This window comes from Pleurodeles waltl, chromosome 4_1 (assembly GCF_031143425.1).
Source record: "Pleurodeles waltl isolate 20211129_DDA chromosome 4_1, aPleWal1.hap1.20221129, whole genome shotgun sequence".
Taxonomy (NCBI): Eukaryota; Metazoa; Chordata; class Amphibia; order Caudata; family Salamandridae; genus Pleurodeles; species Pleurodeles waltl.
The window spans coordinates 194,669,687-194,687,919 of NC_090442.1; the positions used below are offsets into that span (position 1 = coordinate 194,669,687).

The window sequence follows — 18,233 nt, forward strand, 5'->3', positions numbered from 1 at the left end:
GTTCCCCTGTGCCATGGACGAGATGATCTCGTCCAAGGCACAGGGGAACTGTAGCCTTGGACGAGATCATCTCGTCCAAGGCACCCAAGAGGTTAAATAAACATGAATTTCTTTGCTGTAGAAAGTGAAATTTCTTGTTGAACAGCTTCCCAGCAGAAGTGAGTTGGCGACCGAGGGTGTAACAAATGAACTTCAGGTGAACTGAGACAAGGTACATCTTTGGTGCTTTGCTGGGCACTAAAAGGCTGCAAACGCCTTAACGCTGCTACCCCTAGTCCCTTAGGGTGTGTGCAATTGGCGTTTACCACAATATCATGCATGCAATATAATAAATGCTAGGACAACGTTTGTGGGTATAATATGTCGCAAGTTTATTATTTACACAGGTTGGGTTAGCTTACCGGCGATCCCGGTGTCGGAGATGAGTTTATTAAACATTGGCCGACACCCATCCTGAGAAAGCTAGAGCTGTTATGTCTGGTGTTCTCTGCATCAACGTGCTTAGCATCTTACAGCTTGTTCCTTTATTGTGGTTTACCACTTTATCAATTTTGTCATGCTCCTGACAAGTCAGAGCGAGAACCCGGCCAGTCTCCACAGTTGCTCAGGATTCCAACTGTCCCTTGCGGGATGAAGGAGCGCCGTCGCGTCATCCCAGGAATCACCATCTGGAGGCCTTTTAATCAATTTGAAGATTTAGGATCGCCCTGTAACTCCGCTTTGCGACGATGCTTGAGTTTCCTGTAAAGAAAAATCGTGTTGTAAACTTATGTCTCATATATGTGACCATTTCTTCATCTATGAGTGCATGAAGGCTTTTGTTCGCCCTGTCGTAGGGGTGGGTGGGAGGTTGCTCGCCTTACTTCCAAAGAGGCCCTGCCCAGTGAGGTCACCCCTTAAAAGGACCTCCTGGCCTTACTCCTCCCTTCTCACACCTTGGGGGCCATAAAGGAGAGGTGGCCCACCCTCCCTAGTACGGAGGCCCCTCCTGGCCATATGCCTCCCTAACAGGGGAGCGACGCTAGGGAGCTGTCCCCCCTATTGTCGCCCTACGTGCGACGTGGCCAGCTACATTATTACAAGTTGGCTAAATTTAGCGTGGGGGACGAGGCCAGGAACCCTGATTCTGGCTGGTCGCTCTACCCTTAAAGCATGCCTTTATCATTTTTACTCCCCAGAATTGGGTTTAACCATGAGAACACCTAATTACCAGTACTTTTTTAGGCCCCAACCTACCAGACAGCACAGCTCACCGTATTGCAAAAGACACCTTGGTGAGTTTCATAAGCTGGCCCGGGAATTCATTCTGCCCGTTGCTTGTCGTTGGCTTTGCGGTGTGTAACTCTCGCTTTCTGGTTTCTAATTTGCAGGCTAGGACTCTCCAGGTTCACTTCACCCCTCCCATGCCAAAACCTTATTTACGAGTATCCTTCGAGAGCGCTCTATCTCCAAACCGGCCTGTAAATCTTGTTCTTATCTCTTAACATTTACTGTGCTTTCAAAGAATTTGTCTTCAAGGGAGCCTGGAGTTTATTCTACTTTGGGCGGACTTCAAAGTGAGAGCGTTTACAGGCGGACTGCAGATTGCTCTCCCCGTGGAGTAAGAGTGTCACTGGAGAGCCAAGGGAGACCAAGCGCTTTGGACAAAACACACAGCATGCTCCATTCTGAACTGGGCGCCTGCTGAACGTGTCTTGGTAGCAAAGGCAAGGCATTCTCCATAGTGCTCGAAAAGCTGGGGCAGTGCGCCCACCCGAATGCTATGCTCTCACAAAGCACCTTGACTAATTATTGAACCGTGTTTCAGATAGAAATGGTGGATTCCGCAAACAATGTACTCAAGGGAGATGTCCAGCTTTTTGTGCGGTCCTTCAACCTACCCTTTAGCCGTTCCTAATAGAGACGAATAAAGCAACGGAGGCGCTGGAAAATTGTGCGGGATCTCATAATTACACTAGGTAGTGATGCCGGGAATGACACATCTCTAGGTCAACCAGATGGCATTTTAGGCAGCAGGTAACACTTAGGGGGCAGGACCTGGCCTCCTAACAAAAATAGGGGACTGGACCTTGCGATCCAGAACGCAAAAGGCACCCAAATGGCGAGCCTTGGAGTACAAAGCCTACACGCAGCAGGTGACACAGAATGGACAGTCACCCACTCAACAGAGACTAACACCAAGTAACATCTGCTGACAACAGGAGAATCCGCTGCATAGAGAAACAAGCACTGGCAAAGCCAATAGGTCTCTCCTATGTGAAATCTATTGGCTTTGCAAATGTTTCTTAGCCACGTCGCAACATGACTGAAAGTAAAGAAACAAAGCTCAGTAACGTGCCAGCGTTGCCCATGTCATAGCGGTTTTATATATTTTTTAACTTTCAGCCATGCTGCACTGAAGCCAGTGCTTCTGTAAGTTATTGCTAAAATGACATTGACACAGCCAATAGATCTCACATAGGCGAGTCCTATTGGCTTTGCCAATGCTTGTTACTACTGGTTTCCCTCGATTCTGAGAACAGATCTACTAACATTCACCACCTGCAATGACCATGTGGTATATGTCATCTGAGGGAGAGTGATGTTGGTGTGAGGGTGTAGCTGAGGCTGGGAGGGATGTTCTCATCAAGAGAGGTTGTGGGCTGCCTGTCAAAACCATTGTCTGCTCCCCGGGTTTTGTTGGAGTGACAGGTGTCCCATCTGCTCATCTTTGTGCTTTGTTTTTACCAGGTAGATATTTGCTCACAGTAAAACCTAGTCTGTTTTTTAGGACCCGGTTGCGGGGTCCAAAAATAGTTCTCTTAGGCTATCACTCATCCTGCCTGTTGATGAGGGCAGTAATGTGAAGAATAGGTTTATTTACGCTTGTCGGAAAACAGACCGAATGAATGGGACCCTACACGGCTTTCTGTCATCCCTTGCTTTTTGTTTTGTTTTGCTTGGTTCTTTCATTAAGAACTTGTGCCATCTATTTATTCAAATCTCGAAAATATTGAGTATTCTTAATTTACTGTTGTAAAAAGATTTGAGTTATTGCCACACTTTCATAGCAGACACGTGGATTTTGAAGCATTTAAAAAGATAACGGGGGCGTGCTAGATATGCTACTGTGTGGACCTGTTTCTACTGGATCAAAAACAGTTCTATTGCCGGTTGGCCTGTTGGTGTAGAGCAGTGTTGAAGAAGCTCTGCTTCAGAAGAGAACAATGACTTTACGATGCATCAGGCAAGCACCTTGATTTAACTTTAAAGTGTCTCAAGTAAAGATAAACAGTAGAGTTCTGTTCTCCTTCCTAGTTTCTTTGTGAGACAACCTGGCATGTGCTGCAGAGCTGAAGCACCATCAGGTCTGCACCTTGGTCCCACCACTCTGCACTTAGTAGAAAGATGGGGAAGTGGTAGTGCATCTCAAAGAGAGTGGCTCAATATCAGTCTGGTGTCACTGTACCGGTTACATCAGTGATAGCTGACTCCCAACAGTGTAGAGTTGCAATATTTCCTAAATCAAGAGTTTAGAGGCTCGGCACTGCCCCCACAGTCCCTAGTGGTTGCTAATATTTGCCCTAAGCTGGGAAGCTTCCTAAAAATAATGCCACCTTTAAATGGTGTCCAAAAATTGTGAACAAGGATCTATTTTTCCCACAAAAAATATCAATTTAGGATGGAACTGAAATCTCCACAACAGGACTCCCTGCCCATCATGAAAGGAAAAAGGTGATCTTTCAGTACTTTAGGATTTAGTGAAAACATTGAACTGAATTTAGGACATTTTACGGAGACTGTATCAAAGAGCAATCTACAGGTCATTTTAAAGATTTGTGCGTAAAATGGAAGAGCAAACTTGGTAAACATTCCAAGAGCAATACAAAAAAGAGAACATATGCAGCCAATTAGATGATCAATTTTCACAGCATACAGAGACCTATGAAAGACACGTATCACTCCCAAGGTTCAAGGCATTTTCTGTGTAACCACTGTGAGTGTTCCACTTACAAATAAGAATCACAATGGAGCGAATAGAGTGGAGCAAAGTGAGCAGATGATGAGTTCCAACCAGTTATGGCTGCAGTTACAGATGAGTCAGATACCCCAACATGTTGAGTGTATAGAAAAGGACTTTGAGCTGCTGAAAACAGAAGTTAATGGAGTTCTTTAGTTTGAAACTCTGATTCTCTGCTAGAAGAATACAAGTGCAGTAGAGCATTTGCATTTCGTTCCTCTCTTGCCAATCTATTTCCCTTCAGTCTTAATAAGATTGAATACCGAACTTCTGTTGAGGTAATTACTGGATGCCATGGTCATGAAATTGCATCTCTTTGTTCCATCCCTGCAGGTAACACATTATATATAGCAAGGCTAAAACAACTTCAAATTGCGAGTGTGTGAATTTATAAGGTTGTCATGAAAAGTATATGGATTTGAGCCCAAAAAAGTTTTCCATGTTTACTTTGAAATGGGCTTGACTTGGTATTTTTGTACTTGTTTGATCCTGAGTAGCCACATGTTCGTTGGCGACTACCTACAAATTGTGATAGAATAAATATAAATTGAGTTTGAGCATAGAAGTTTTTTTAACACCAACTTTAATTGTTCACCATTTTGTGAATAGTTTTATGTTTTTAATGTTTGAGGCTAATTTTGCTAAGGATATCTTTATTGGTCCATTGCTTCTAGTCTAACTCAAGAAGAGCAGCTTAAGGCACGACAAGAGGCCGGAGCCATGGTATCTCCAATGAACGTAAACTCGGGGGATAGCAAGGAAGTGGATATCTTGCAGATGCTTACTAAGGCCAAAGATGAATACACTAAGGTGAGTTTTGCTTTAAACGTAACATGAGGTTTGGTCACTTACATTCATGTTTAGAAGTTCATAATAATTCTCTGTCTTTACACCAGTTAAGTCTAGCCCTGAGGCCCAGCCAGTCTATAAGCACTCCTAGTACAATGAGTAGTACTGTACGTTTGCTATATAAACACACAGTTTTCCCACAAATAGTTTCTTGTTAGTTTTTGTTTTTAATGGGTTAGTCTCTAAGTCTCAGTAGTTTTTCTTGTTTTTCAACTATTCCAGTTATCTTGCTATACTCGAGCTAATTATAAACAAGGCCACAGCACAAGGTCTCATTGAAAATCCTCTAACAAGGGCCATCCAGTTTCTGACTCACACCTCAGGTAGTTAGTTTCATCATGCCCAGTCGAAGCACTGGCTAACTTAACCAACTGGTGGCTCATGATGGGGACACATTTAAACCAAATTCTGACGGATATTTATAACAACAGATTCCTTGTTTTTGGAATATTCTCCAGGCTGTATACAGATCATTTTTGAGCAAGACTCTAGCATGCCACTAGGTGGTGTGTGTGGAACTGGGCTGGCTCCATACAGCTTCAGAAGCTTGGAGCAGAGCCACATATAAGCACCGCCCCTGCTCACTGACATCAGTTCCTTTCTTCTCCACGTCTTTGAACATGGGTACGAAGCTGTTTCCACTTTAGTCGCCCTTGCAACAACTCCTAAACAGAACTCTATTGTGCAAGGGAACAATGTCACCTCTCAAAACTACAGGCTTCGAAGCCACAACTACAGGAAACAGATGTCAATCACTCACCTCCCACCTCCTCAATCGCCCCTCCCCCACACCCCCTTGAGGTGAGTCTCTGGTGTTTAGGTGCAAGCAGTGAGTACACACTAATGCACCATCAAGTTTTCCAGGACCATGAATCAGATGTATGTTGCATAACACAGGACGATGTCACAGGATTCATGTAAGTCCAGCTCTAAGTCAAGGTTGCGGACAATCTCACTTGAGAAGTAGTCTTCACGGTCAAAGCCAGGTTGAAACCCAAAGAAGCTAAGGGGGATTCAATGTGAGGCATGAGGGCGTCAAGGTGTCTGTCAGTCTCCCTTCCAGTCTTATGCTGAGGAACTGATCCTGCCATTGATCCTGTTGCACCCCGAATTCCATTAGCCATTGGTGACCCTGCACCAGATCGAGGCCTTGAAAAAGGCTGTGCAACATATATTTGTTACTTTCCAGGTCCTTCTGGAGCACTTTTGGTCTTATTAATCTGTAGAACCTCATTTGTATTACCACAGCCTAGCACTTGCACCCCACACTGTCTCCAACTGCGCTTCGACTCCGGTGCAGACTTACACCCTGGCACCACAACCTACTTCGATATCTCCCTCGTTGGCTCCAGTACCTTTATCGCTGGTGGAGAATCCGGTGCCAGCTTCAGTGTCTGATCCTGAACCAGCTTCAACACGACCACGACTGAGGTGCGCTCCGAAGTTGCAAGAACACAACTGGTAAAGATACAACCGGAGTCTCATTCTGTACTCCATCTACCATGGTGGCACCCTCAGAGGTTCCATTGTCTTTTTTTTAGTTTCACTTCTGACAAGCTTGATGCTGCCCAGAGATGATGATTGTGGGGTTATGCTTCCTAATTATGTTGATGACAGTTTTATATGGATTTAAAAGAGGCCCGTGGACTTGATATTTCCCCTAATACAGGGTGGAAATCACCTTTTGAAAACCCAGCAGCAGAGAGTGCTTCCTTTGCTGTGGTAATTTGGCGAGCATTTGAGGTACTGGACCGACAACTGCCTTCTCTTGTTGTATGGCAGATGCCCATATGAAAATATTACAGCATTGGACAGCCACATTGGAGCCCTTATTTATTTTTATTTAATCTGCTCCTGACACCATTCTGTGCACTTGCTCAAAGCTCTGTTCTTGCCCACTGACGAATAGGCAGCTGGCCAGATGTCACAGGTGGTGCCTGATTACAATGACTGCATCCCAAAGCATCCTACTCCAGAGAGTCTGGTAGCTTGGTTTACTAATAGTACAAACAGCAGGGTGAACCCCAATTCGTTAGCTATAACTCCCCCAGATAGTCATTGCTGTTTTTTTTATTGGGCTGATATATGCAGGCCCTCTGGGACATGGCCAACAAGATCTTTCCAGTGGTGGGATGTGTACTGGCCTCAACACTGATTGTCTGGGACAGGTGATTTGTGTTGCCATGCCCGGATATGCTTTCGACGTTCCTCATGAGATATGCAAGCATCTCTAGAGACATACAGGTCTCTCTTTTGGGTGTGGCCTTCTATGTCTTATGCATATTTAATGAGAAAGATGATTTTGCTTTGTAATGTTTTAAGGAGAAACCTCCAAGACGCTTTAGCCTGCTATTAGTGACCCACACTCACTCTCTGAGGTTGGATCAAGTACCTTCTCCCAGGGTGGCAAACCAACACATCTGCTGATAGGTCCTCCAATTTCTTCAGCATGGCAATGCCCTACTGTTTTTTTCTGCCCTGCCCGCACCTTTCTCCCACATCAGAGCAGCTTTCAGAGGAGCACCTGTCCAATTAGTTCAAGCTGTGAAAGCCTAATTCACATAAGGGGTTTCCAAACTCTGAGATAGGGATGAGTTTTACTCACTATTTCCTCGTGCCTAAGAAGGATGGAAGGTTTTGGCCTATCTTAGATCTTCATCCTCTAAACGCCTTTCTGCAGAAAGACACATTAAAAAGTGGAATGAAGTTGGCCCAGATTCTGTCTGTCCTAGATCAGAGCGACTGGATGGTATCCTTGGTCCTATAGGATGCGTATTGGTATAGGCCAGGAGCATTTTCAGTTTGCTGAACTCACCAGTGCCCCTCAGGTTTTCACAAAAGTGATGGCGGTTCTCGCTGCTCATCTTTGGAAGTAGGGATATGGGATTCCCCCCACCTTGACAATTGGTTGTTGAAGTGCACTCGCAGCAGTCAGTTGTGGATCTCCTTCTGATGAATCAAACCTGCTGGTATGATTAGGGTTCTCTATCAACGAGCTGAAGTCACCCCCCACTCCTTTGCAAACACTTTCTTTGCATTAAGACCAGTACAGTTCAGGGGTTTCTTCCACTGCAGCAAGTCCAGGACATTTGGGCTATAATGCTGATGTTTTAGACTTGGTCCTGGATCTCATTTAGAACAGTTCTGATGTTTCTGAGGCTTTAGCCCCTTTCATCTTTGTGGGTGACTATGACAGATGACATGTACGGGCTCTGCAGTGTAGTCTCAATTTCCAGTAGGCACAGCACTAAGGAAACCCATAGGATGCCATTCAGATTTCAGAGGAGACCATGCACAATCTGCAGTGGTGGCTGCTTAACTGCATTTGGGCCTGCGGCAAATCTTCTCCCTTCCCCACCCAGAGATCATGGTGGTGACAAATGCAACACTGCTGGGTGGGAAGGCTATCTGAGGGTGGTGGCAATCAGTGGACTCTGGTTTAGGTTAGAAACCCTGCTCCATATCAATCTGTTGGATTAGTGGGTCATTCATCGGCATTGAAGGCTGTCCTGCCATCTATGAAATGGAGGCTATTGCAGTTTCTCACAGACAGCAGCATCGCCATGTAGCCCTGCCACAAGCAGGGCAGCGTGGGGTCTTAAGTCCTGTACCAAGAGGCCACTCACCTCTGGGACTGGCTGGAGCATCGGGGCATTTCCCTTGTCATGAGTCGCTTGGTGGGATCATCAAATGCCAGAGTGGATAAGTTCTTCTGCTGGTGTCTGCTGGATCATAAATGGCGTCTGCTTCCTGAGGTGGAACAGGGCATCCTCTGGCAGTGAGGATAATCCTGGTTAGATCTTTGCAGAGAACATGCAGTGTCAATGGTTTTGCGAGTTTGACTTTCCATGATGAGACTTGCTCGGTGATGCATTCTGGCTAGCTTCCTGCATCTGCCTCTTCTGCCCAGAGTTCTTAAAGATCAGGAACAACTGGACCCAAGTCATTCTAGTGGCTCCTAGTGATAGCCAGGGCTTCTTGGTGTGAGAATATGCTCTCTGATCAGGCTACTATTTCCAGAGGATGTTTTGTCACAGCAGCAAGGAAGGATCCTTCACCTGAACCTGCGCAATGTACACCTGCTTTTGTGGATATTGAGCGACAGACGTTTATTTTATATGCCATCTGAAGTTGGTAAATTGCATCCCTGCTGCCAGGCGCCCTTCCAAGAAGTCCATGTACGCTGGGCGCTGAGACAGTCTCGTAATCTAGTGTGGAATCCGAAAGACCGACCGTTTACAAATGTTTTTGTTTGTTTTTGTCTTTGGCCCAGCCAGGCCTGGTAGTGGACACTGATAAAGGTAATTTGCCGGCCCTTTTGCATTTACAAGATCAATCATCCTTGTTTAAATCACCTGTTGTGATGCAGTTTGTTAAAAGGTTTGACACATGTTCATTCACAAAAGTTTGTAATGCCTCAGTGGAGCCTTAACTCGATCTTGATATTTCTCATGTATTCACTGTTAAGAGTTGATGCACAGCTGCTTGTTGCATCTTTTGACTCTAAAACTGTCTTCCTTACTGCGATCAGCTCAGCACATGAATGAGGTCCAGGCATTTTTAATGCAACCATCCTAAACCACCTTTCTTGCAGACAAGCTCGGGACTCTAGCGGCCTCCTTGCTGAAAGTTGTGACTCTTTTCCATGTTGGGCAATCCATCACAGTCCAATCATTCTTGCCTCCATCTCCCTCTGCCAAAAAGCAGGAGAGACTCCATCACTTAGACTGCAAAAAAGCTCTAACCTATTATATTGATCATACCAAGGATCCTCATGTGGACAATCAGCGTTTTGTGGGAAAGAAACGAAAGGCTGTGCAGAAATGATCTGTTGTGGTGGATAGTCCACTGGATTAAGATCCTCTTTGCAATGGGTCAGTCTTGTCAAGTACCATGCATCAGGTGTTAGACTAACAAACACACTTAAGTGTGATGTCCAGAACACCGCACTAAAATGTATTAGTCACGCATTATAGCACCCTAGGTCCACCCCACAAGATGTACTTAACTGGATTTGTATTTAATCAGCAAGCGTGATCTCTGCGAGTGCACTGTGTTGTCTCTGAAAATACAGTGTGGCCTCTCGTTTACCTGCTCGTTGACAACTCTGTGCCTTTAAGGAGATGAGTACCAGATGAACTATCACAGCCTGTGGCATAAGCAAATACAATTCCAAGGTCCAGGTAACGCTCTCACATTGATCCTGGGGGCGGCACCTTGGCTGTTGTAACCACTGTGCATGCAGTGCGTCTGATGCACTTAGCGGGGGCAGCTTTTATTTTTTCCCTTGCCACGCCCACTGACTTGAGTGGTACCTCATCCCATTCACATACGACCCCACAGTGTTTTAGAAGTTCCATCTCCACCTCGCACCCCAAACACTTCAGCAGCCTGGGCCCCCTAGGCAATACTTCACAGCGAACCTGGTGCGGCACAGTGGGGCTTGAGAAGTAAGCACCATTTTGCCTTCCCGCCTACCACAAATGTTGTGGATCAGAGAAGAACAGGTTTGTGTCCGGCCACGGTCCAGATGAGTGCGGCGTCAGCCTGTGACTGTTCATAACTGGCGATAGGCTGAGATCAGACCACGAATACAGCACTGAGCCCCGAATCTGTCAGAGGATCCAGCACCTGCCTACCAGTGTGACATCAATACCAGTACATCAGCACTGAAATAAACAATGTAAGAAAGCTCTGATGGAGACCACTGCTCCGGACCTGCAGCATTTCCCATTTGGTAAATGAGAATGTGCTTATCAGTCAGAGTTGCCAACTTTAGATCTGGAGAACCAGGTTTGAGTCTCTGCATTGGCGCTCAACATCCTGTGACTCTGGGCAAATTACTTCGGGCCAGATGTAGCAAAGGTTTTTCCCCATTCTGGGTCTATGGGAAAAAGTGTTCGTACATATGGCCCTTAATGTCCCCGTGCTTAAAGTAAAAAAATGAATGAATACTTGTATAGTGTAACTGGTGCTCACATAAAGCGCTACCATACCTTTGGGTCAAGTTTGTGCTATGTAAAAGTAAAAAAAAAAAAAAAAATGCCCAGTCAATAGATGTCAAACACTACTAGAGAGTGGAGCCTGTTTGGAGCTGTGTAATATGGTATACTTATGAAAGGTTACACAAAGGAGTTTGAATTTAATGCTAAATCTTGTTCTGGTAAGGTGTATGCACCCAAACATGGTCTGGCAATTTTACACTTGAGACAGCAGTGTGAGCTGTGTGTGGTACTGCAAGCAAGTGCCCTGGAGTGAATGTAAAAATGCAGGTTGTGACAGGTCAGCAGATTAATGTCCTAGATTTAAGGTGTTTTGCAGCAGTTGCAAACTCTCTTTAGATCCTCTTGTTGCTCAAGAGTATGATTTCTGATATGTATTTCTTTCTAAGCACTTTATTCTTTGATTTTTGCTTGCAAGAAAGTGTCACTTAGTGTCACCCATTTCGTTATTGGGTGTCATTAATTATTTTACAGAAACCCTGTAAATGTCACACATATACTAAATCAGAAAACTTGCCAGCTGTTTTGGTTAAAAGGCAGCTTCAGGAGGGGCTGATACTCCATTCCACCAGGGGATAAGGCTGCTACCCCTGTGTTGCAAGAAGAGTGCCTATCCTGTCCATCTGCAAGGCTGCGAAGTGTACATCGGCGCACACTTTCACTAACATTACAAAATTGACTACCATCTAAAAAGATCCCACGTCTGAGTTCTGCAAACTGGTATCAACAATTATTAATACTTCATGTTTTAGGGCGTGGATAGTCGAGCACGAAGCTGACAGTTCATGTTGGTAGCACTTATGTGAGGTTCTGCTTTGTCAATTTTGTGGCGGAGCAGCACAGCACCACTTAATGGCTTACAGAATTATTGCTACAAAATCTTCCAGATCCAGTCTTGCATTTGGGGAGATATATATCTCTCGCTCTCTCGCTCTCTCGCTCTCTCGCTCTCTCTCTCGCTCTCTCTCTCGCTCTCTCTCGCTCTCTCTCGCTCTCTCTCGCTCTCTCTCGCTCTCTCTCGCTCTCTCTCGCTCGCTCTCTCTCGCTCTCTCTCGCTCTCTCTCGCTCTCTCTCGCTCTCTCTCGCTCTCTCTCGCTCTCTCTCGCGCTCTCTCGCGCTCTCTCGCTCGCGCTCGCGCTCGCGCTCGCGCTCGCGCTCTCGCTCTCGCTCTCGCTCGCGCTCTCGCTCGCGCTCTCGCTCTCTCTCTCGCTCATTATTTAAGTTTATAGCATATTCAAATCCAACTACAAGGAAAAACCATGCAGTTTCATCCGCAACACTGTTACAACAGTTTTGGATAGGGGAGGGGATCTAGGGGGTTGAGGGTGCGACACACTGGGGGCACGAGATGATGGCCACTGAGCAAGTATTCAGCTGCCATATACTTTGTATCTCCAGCGCATCAATAAGCATAGAAACAACGTAGTTTACCTAAATAACAGAGACTTTTTGCCAATATGTTCAGGCAATGTGTGTTGGCAGAGAGACACGTGTTTGTCATGCCCTGTGTATGTGAGAGGTCATGTGTGGTTAATGTGAAGGACAGATATACCAATTGTGGCCGAGGATCCAAGAGGTGGGATAGGCTATATTGCGAAAAGCGCTCCTATGGGGATAGTACTTGTCAAATTAATGCAGCAGACGGTGACCCTGACCTCAAAGGCTTGCAAGGGGGCTCAGCTTAGGTATGTCCCTAGGAGCATTAGGGAGCCCATTACTTACATACGAGGTTGTGTTATTAAGATGTGTTCATGGAGGTCCGGTGTCTTTTTTTTTTTGCTTCTATTTTGATGATGAATTTGTCCCACATGCCACTGCCACCCTGTGCTAGGCCCCTACGCAACAGCGCACGCAGTACTTCCGCTTCAGCTCGAGACCACTGCAGCAGGTTTTGTAGCCATTTGGTAGTGCCTGGGATTGAAGGTGCATTCCAATGCATGGCGATGACGTGCTTAAGTGTGGTAAATGCCAAGTCTATACATCTGTGGAGGTGTTTGTCCCCTTGGGCTGTGTGGCGCAGTCCCAGTAAACAGGATTCAGGTGTGGGTGATAGGACGTGGTCTATTATGTTGGCTGTGGTCTTGGTTACCTGGTACCAAGCCGCTTGCTGCAGGGGTCATTCCCATACTATGTGATAGAAGCTAGCTTCTAGCCGACCAAAGCTTGGGCATTTACGGTCAGTTGTTGGGAACATGCGTTTAATGCGGTAAGGCGATAGATAAGCTTGGTGCAAGTAATTGAACTGTGTGAAACGGAGCCCAGGGTTGCGTAATCCCTTAAGGGGGAGGGGGAGGGGAGAAAAGCGGTGTCGTGTCACACCAAGAAGGTTAGTTAGATTTGTTTTGTCTGGGCTCTGGGACTCGCTCAGCCACTGTAATGATAATTGTAGCTGCGCCGCGGCGTAGTAGAATTCGAAGTTGGGCATGCTGAGGCCTCCCTTGTGAAAGGGCCACTGTGTCTTGGTCAGGGCTACGTGGCATCTATCTTCTCCCAGATTAGATCAGATAGTAAGCTATATAGCGTTCAGAAAAGGAGTCTTGGGAGAACAATTGGTAATGCCGCAAAGTAATACAGCAGCCTAGGGAAAACAATTATTTTGGCTATGGCTACTCTACCCATCGGCGAGAGCAGGAGCAAGCACCAGAAGGGGAGCAAGCCTCATATAGATCTGATAGCCCGATCAAGATTACCTTCTTTCATATCTTGCAGGGAGTGATATACCTGTATCCCAAGATATTTAAAATTGGTGTGACACCACTGTAATCGATTATGTTGTTCATCAGGTGCGACATGGGACATCGGGAAGATGCAAAGTTTTGACCAGTTGACCTTTAGCCCCGATATAGTACCGAAAGAGTCCAATAAGGACATTACTTCGGGGATAGACGTTACATGATCGCGTAGATAAATTAAGGCGTCATCTGCATATAAAGATATAATGTGAAAAGTATGTGACTCCTGTATTCCCCAGTATCCTGCTTTCTGTCTCAAACGAACAGCCAGTGGTTCCATTGCTATCGCAAACAAGTGGGTAAAGTGGGTATCCCTGTCTTGTGCCCCGGTGGATAGGGAAACTGTCAGATATAGTGTGGCATGTCTTGACTCGGGCTGTCGGATTGGAGTACAGGATATTTACCCAATTCAAGAAGCCGGTCCCGAAACCCATTCGACGGAAAGTTTTATAAAAAGGGTAATCCCAGTTAAGCGTATCAAACACTTTTTCTATGTCAAGCAAAACAGTCACCCCCTTTCTACCAGTATGTGAATCAATGTGGAGGAGTGTGAGCAGTCTCCTAATAGTTAAAAAAAAAAAAAAAAAAAAAAAAAAGTACTTCATCCAGGAATAAGCCCACCTTGATCCTCATGTATCAGGCCAGGCATTAACGGAAGAAGTCTGTTTGCTAAATTTTCCCCAGAATTTTACAATCCAACTTTAATAAGGAAAGTGGTCTGTAGGACCACACGTCAAGGGGGTCGAGGCCGGGTTTGGGTTAGACTACTATGAGGGCTTCACGTAGTGACTGCGGCAGTTGACCTGTCAATTGCGCTTCGGTAAACCGGTCAAGTAAGGGTGGTAGGAGATGGGATACATGTGCAGAATAATATTCAGCTGGTAGGCCATCCAGGCAAGGAGCCTTGTTGCAGGCTAGTTGGGTTAGTGCTGTGCGAATTTCCTCTAATCGGATCTGTTCATCTAACTCGTCTTTTGGTTGTGTGTGTTGTTGGGGCAGAAGAAGTGTGTCTAAGAAAGAGGATACCTGTGCATATGTAGGCGGCTCTGTAGCAGCGTTTAATGATTGATAATAATTTTTAAATGCTCTGTTAATATCAGCTTGTGTGTTAAGCATTTTGCCAGAATCCAATCGGATTGCCCCAATAGGAGTTTGCTGTAGAGACTCCCTAACTAACCACGCCAAGAGGCGGCCCGAACCGTTGCCCTCTGCGTATTGTCATGTAGTGTTGATAGTCATGCTTACATAGTCTCTCGTCAGCCTCTTTATGCTTCATGTGTAGGTCTCGAAGGAGATCTAGTTTGTCAGTTTGGTTAGCTATGGCTATCTCTGCTTCACGAAGCTTAACCTCCATGCCTCCACCTGCGAACCACCATGGACGCAGCTATACACTGTCCGCTCACCACCACTTTGTGTGCATCCTATTTGATAGCACGAAGAGAGCATCTGGGGAATTTTATAAAGGTGAGAAATCTGTGTTTAGATAGAGTAATCGCCAGAAAGATAAGTAACTTGGTTATCTTCACAAAAACAGAACAAAAAGTACTTCACTCCGATACTAAGTGAAATGATCGCAAAAAATAAATGACTTTAAAATAGCGAGGAATGCAATTAGGCTTAACTCAAACAATTTTGGAATTACAAAGTTGCTTATGCAAGAGTTGTCTGATGCAAAGCAAACTATTTCTCATTAAAATGGCTGCAAGGCACATGGGGATTTAGTCCTGGTTAATGATATGCCAGCAACCCACTGTGTTCTCCCCCAGAAAGGAGGAGAGGATGGTTTCAAACTGGAAAACCTTTCCACTAATTTTATCCCATCTTATCAAATTCTTGGGTGACAATTTGTCAAGCTCTCCTGTGAATGTATGCTTCGTTCTAGTGTTCAAAGACATTTCTTTATGGCTTTGTGCAGCGAGTTTGCTCTCTAGTATCGACATCTGGATCTGCCTTGCTCCCACTAGTGCTGGAATTAAACTTTTGCTCAGAAAACAGGTTTGCCGGTCAGATGTGGCCAACTCTTGCTCTATCCAAAATTTCCCATACACAGCAAGCTGGTGGAAAGGTGTGGTCATCAAAGAATAGTGGCATTTCATTAATGGCAATGAAATTCTTGATCCTACACAAGCAGATTTTAGACCCTCAGAAGGCACTTCGTCTATGACATTCTTCATCAGGGGTGGCCATATCAGAACACACATGGTAACACTGTCTGAGCCTTTATGCTATTAGTACATTCTTTGACTTTTAACTCTGACTACACTACCTTCCTGGTTGAGACAGTGAATTACTGTAATAGCATGCACCACTTCCTATTTGCCACACCTGTACCCCAGACACCTTGACTAATGATACATTATACTTTCTAGACATTCACCTGGAAATAAATCATTGAAATTGTTCGAGTATGTTTTTTGAGACATGTAATGCATCTTGCATTCTAAGGTTGTGCAATATAAGAATTCCAATTTCTCAGAAACGTCACACATATTTTCCCAGAGCAAAGACAGCTTTGATGACATTAGCAGCAGTATGGAACAACCGTGTGTTTTTTTGCAAGTATTGCCTTTGGACATATCTCCTGAGAAGGATTAAGCTAAAGCCATTAAGTTCTCGCAACCTGTTGAAAGAACCAAGCCAGTCAGGAAACATAGAGGCCAGGGCTTAGTAAGTACAGATTAGTTTCATGCTCTCCCTGTGCCTAGCACCCAGGCATCCATTCATCAAGATCTATGCAATGCCTCATCCTTGGTTGCATGTCAGAACTGCTTAAGACACTTGGTGCACATTGGTGAGTCTCACACCCAAGTGACACTTGTGCATTGAGGACTCCAGGCATTGACAGCCTTTTTGTTAGAGAAGCTTTTTCTAAGCCTGCCTGTGGTATTGGCAATTCGCACCGAAGTATAATGCAGGAGAACAATGACTTAGTGTGCCAGAATCTGTATAAAGTTTTTTTTTGCTTATGCTAACCAGTCTAAAGAAGTTGATGAGGATCCATCTAAGAGTACAACATATTGTTCACCAAAATGTCATGTTATACTCAAAGACATCCATGTGTTTAAGTAAAATAGCAATCACCGGTTGGTCTTTGCAATGTGATTTTAGTAGCTCCTCTCAGAATATCAATATGGTTAATTGTAGTTATTTGAACCTATAGTCAGATTTTATACTACAAAATAGGTCTTTGATTTCAGTTTAGAATTTTGGCTGTGTTGGATGAAAAAAAGGAGTACTTGAAAAGAAAAATGCAATTGCACAGATCAAGCCTTAGAGCGCATTGATTTGATAAGTGAAGCATTCATTGATGGTGCTCAATGAAGCAGCCAATATATGAAAATGAAGGTTTTTCAGGGATCGTTACACTCCTACACAAATCATTGACTGTGGTGATAATGTGCATTGTGAGAGCTGTTGCAAAAACTTAAGACTAAAAGTTGTGGCATCCATACAGTTAGAAAGTAAATTTATGCTTATGCCACTGGTACCCTAAGATATTTGATGAATAACAGGATTTCAGATCATTAGACATCTGAAGACCATATACAGGAGTTGTTCATTCTCAGTGGTTTAATCACTGCCCTAAACATTTTAAAAAACTAATTGTTGGTTCCATCAACGCTGGGTGATTCACAGAACCTGTTCTTGTCTAGATTGTTAATAGCTTTAGTGGTGAAATTTACAAGCAAGTTTATCCTTTGATAAGTCAAATTTATGCCATCTCTTTCAGGTATACTGCTTTTCATCTTGTTTTTGTGCCTCTTTAAGTTTCTGTTCTTTGAAGTGCTACAATTACAAGTGCTAGCTGTGATATCTATTTAATAAGACTCCTGGAAATGATCAAGTGGCTATAGGAAACCGAAAGTGAAGGAAATTCTTTGAGAAGAATACAATAACATTTAGATGTAACCTAGTCAGGAAAATAAACAAGCGACTAAAGGAGAAACTCTTGAAAGAGTGTGCAAACGTTTGAATTATTAAAACACTAAATGAAATGCAGACTTACACTCTTGATGTGAGCTATTTCTGAATCACAGTCTCTAATGTTACGAATTCATATAACAAGAAAGAGCCTGTGCTTAGAGTTCATTGCTGACTAGACTTGCAGTGATAAGGATAAACTTGTGGTTTGTGTATATTCTGTCCTGGAGGTGGAGAATGTAATATTAAATTTATTTAGCTGTCCTATATATAAGGAACTGAGATTATGATTTTTAAGTCTGTGCTCACAAAATGGTGCAGTGAAATATGCATGGAGAGCAGAAGAAGTAGAGAAAGATTTATCTGATTGCAAAATCAATTAAAAAGTGAGTCAGGAGTGAGCCCACTAACCACTATGAAAGATTAGATGTCTAGCTTTAACCAGTGTGGAGTTGTGATTTAAACCTAAATAATGTTGCTTAAAATGTGTTTGAAAGATTAGAATTATCTAAGAAATGCTGAATTATTTGACTTCCCCTGAAAATAATGTTTTAGTGGCTTGTTTTAGGTTTTTAAATGTTTAGGTGGAAATACAAAAGTTCTGGTGCACTGAAAATAATGCTTTAGTCAAGAGCCTATTTGCAAAACTACTTATGCAGCTAAGATTTAAAATATGTATTTACTTTTTGTTTATTAAGCGGGCATATGCCAAAAGGTGCTCTGGTGCTG

At 44.2% G+C, this 18,233-nt stretch overlaps 1 protein-coding gene across 7 annotated transcripts in view; it reads left to right on the top strand.

The window, feature by feature from the left end:
- The window catches only part of DCP1B (decapping mRNA 1B), a 152,075-nt gene that overhangs the window by 67,572 nt on the left and 66,270 nt on the right, over positions 1 to 18,233 (top strand). For all 7 annotated transcript variants that reach the window (XR_011202233.1, XM_069228074.1, XM_069228075.1 and 4 more), the window contains one exon: positions 4,675 to 4,810. Coding sequence is in view for 6 of the 7 variants with exons in the window: in XM_069228074.1 (XP_069084175.1) it covers positions 4,675 to 4,810 (136 nt within the window). In the remaining variant the exon portion in view is untranslated. The remainder of the gene's footprint in view (positions 1 to 4,674; positions 4,811 to 18,233) is intronic.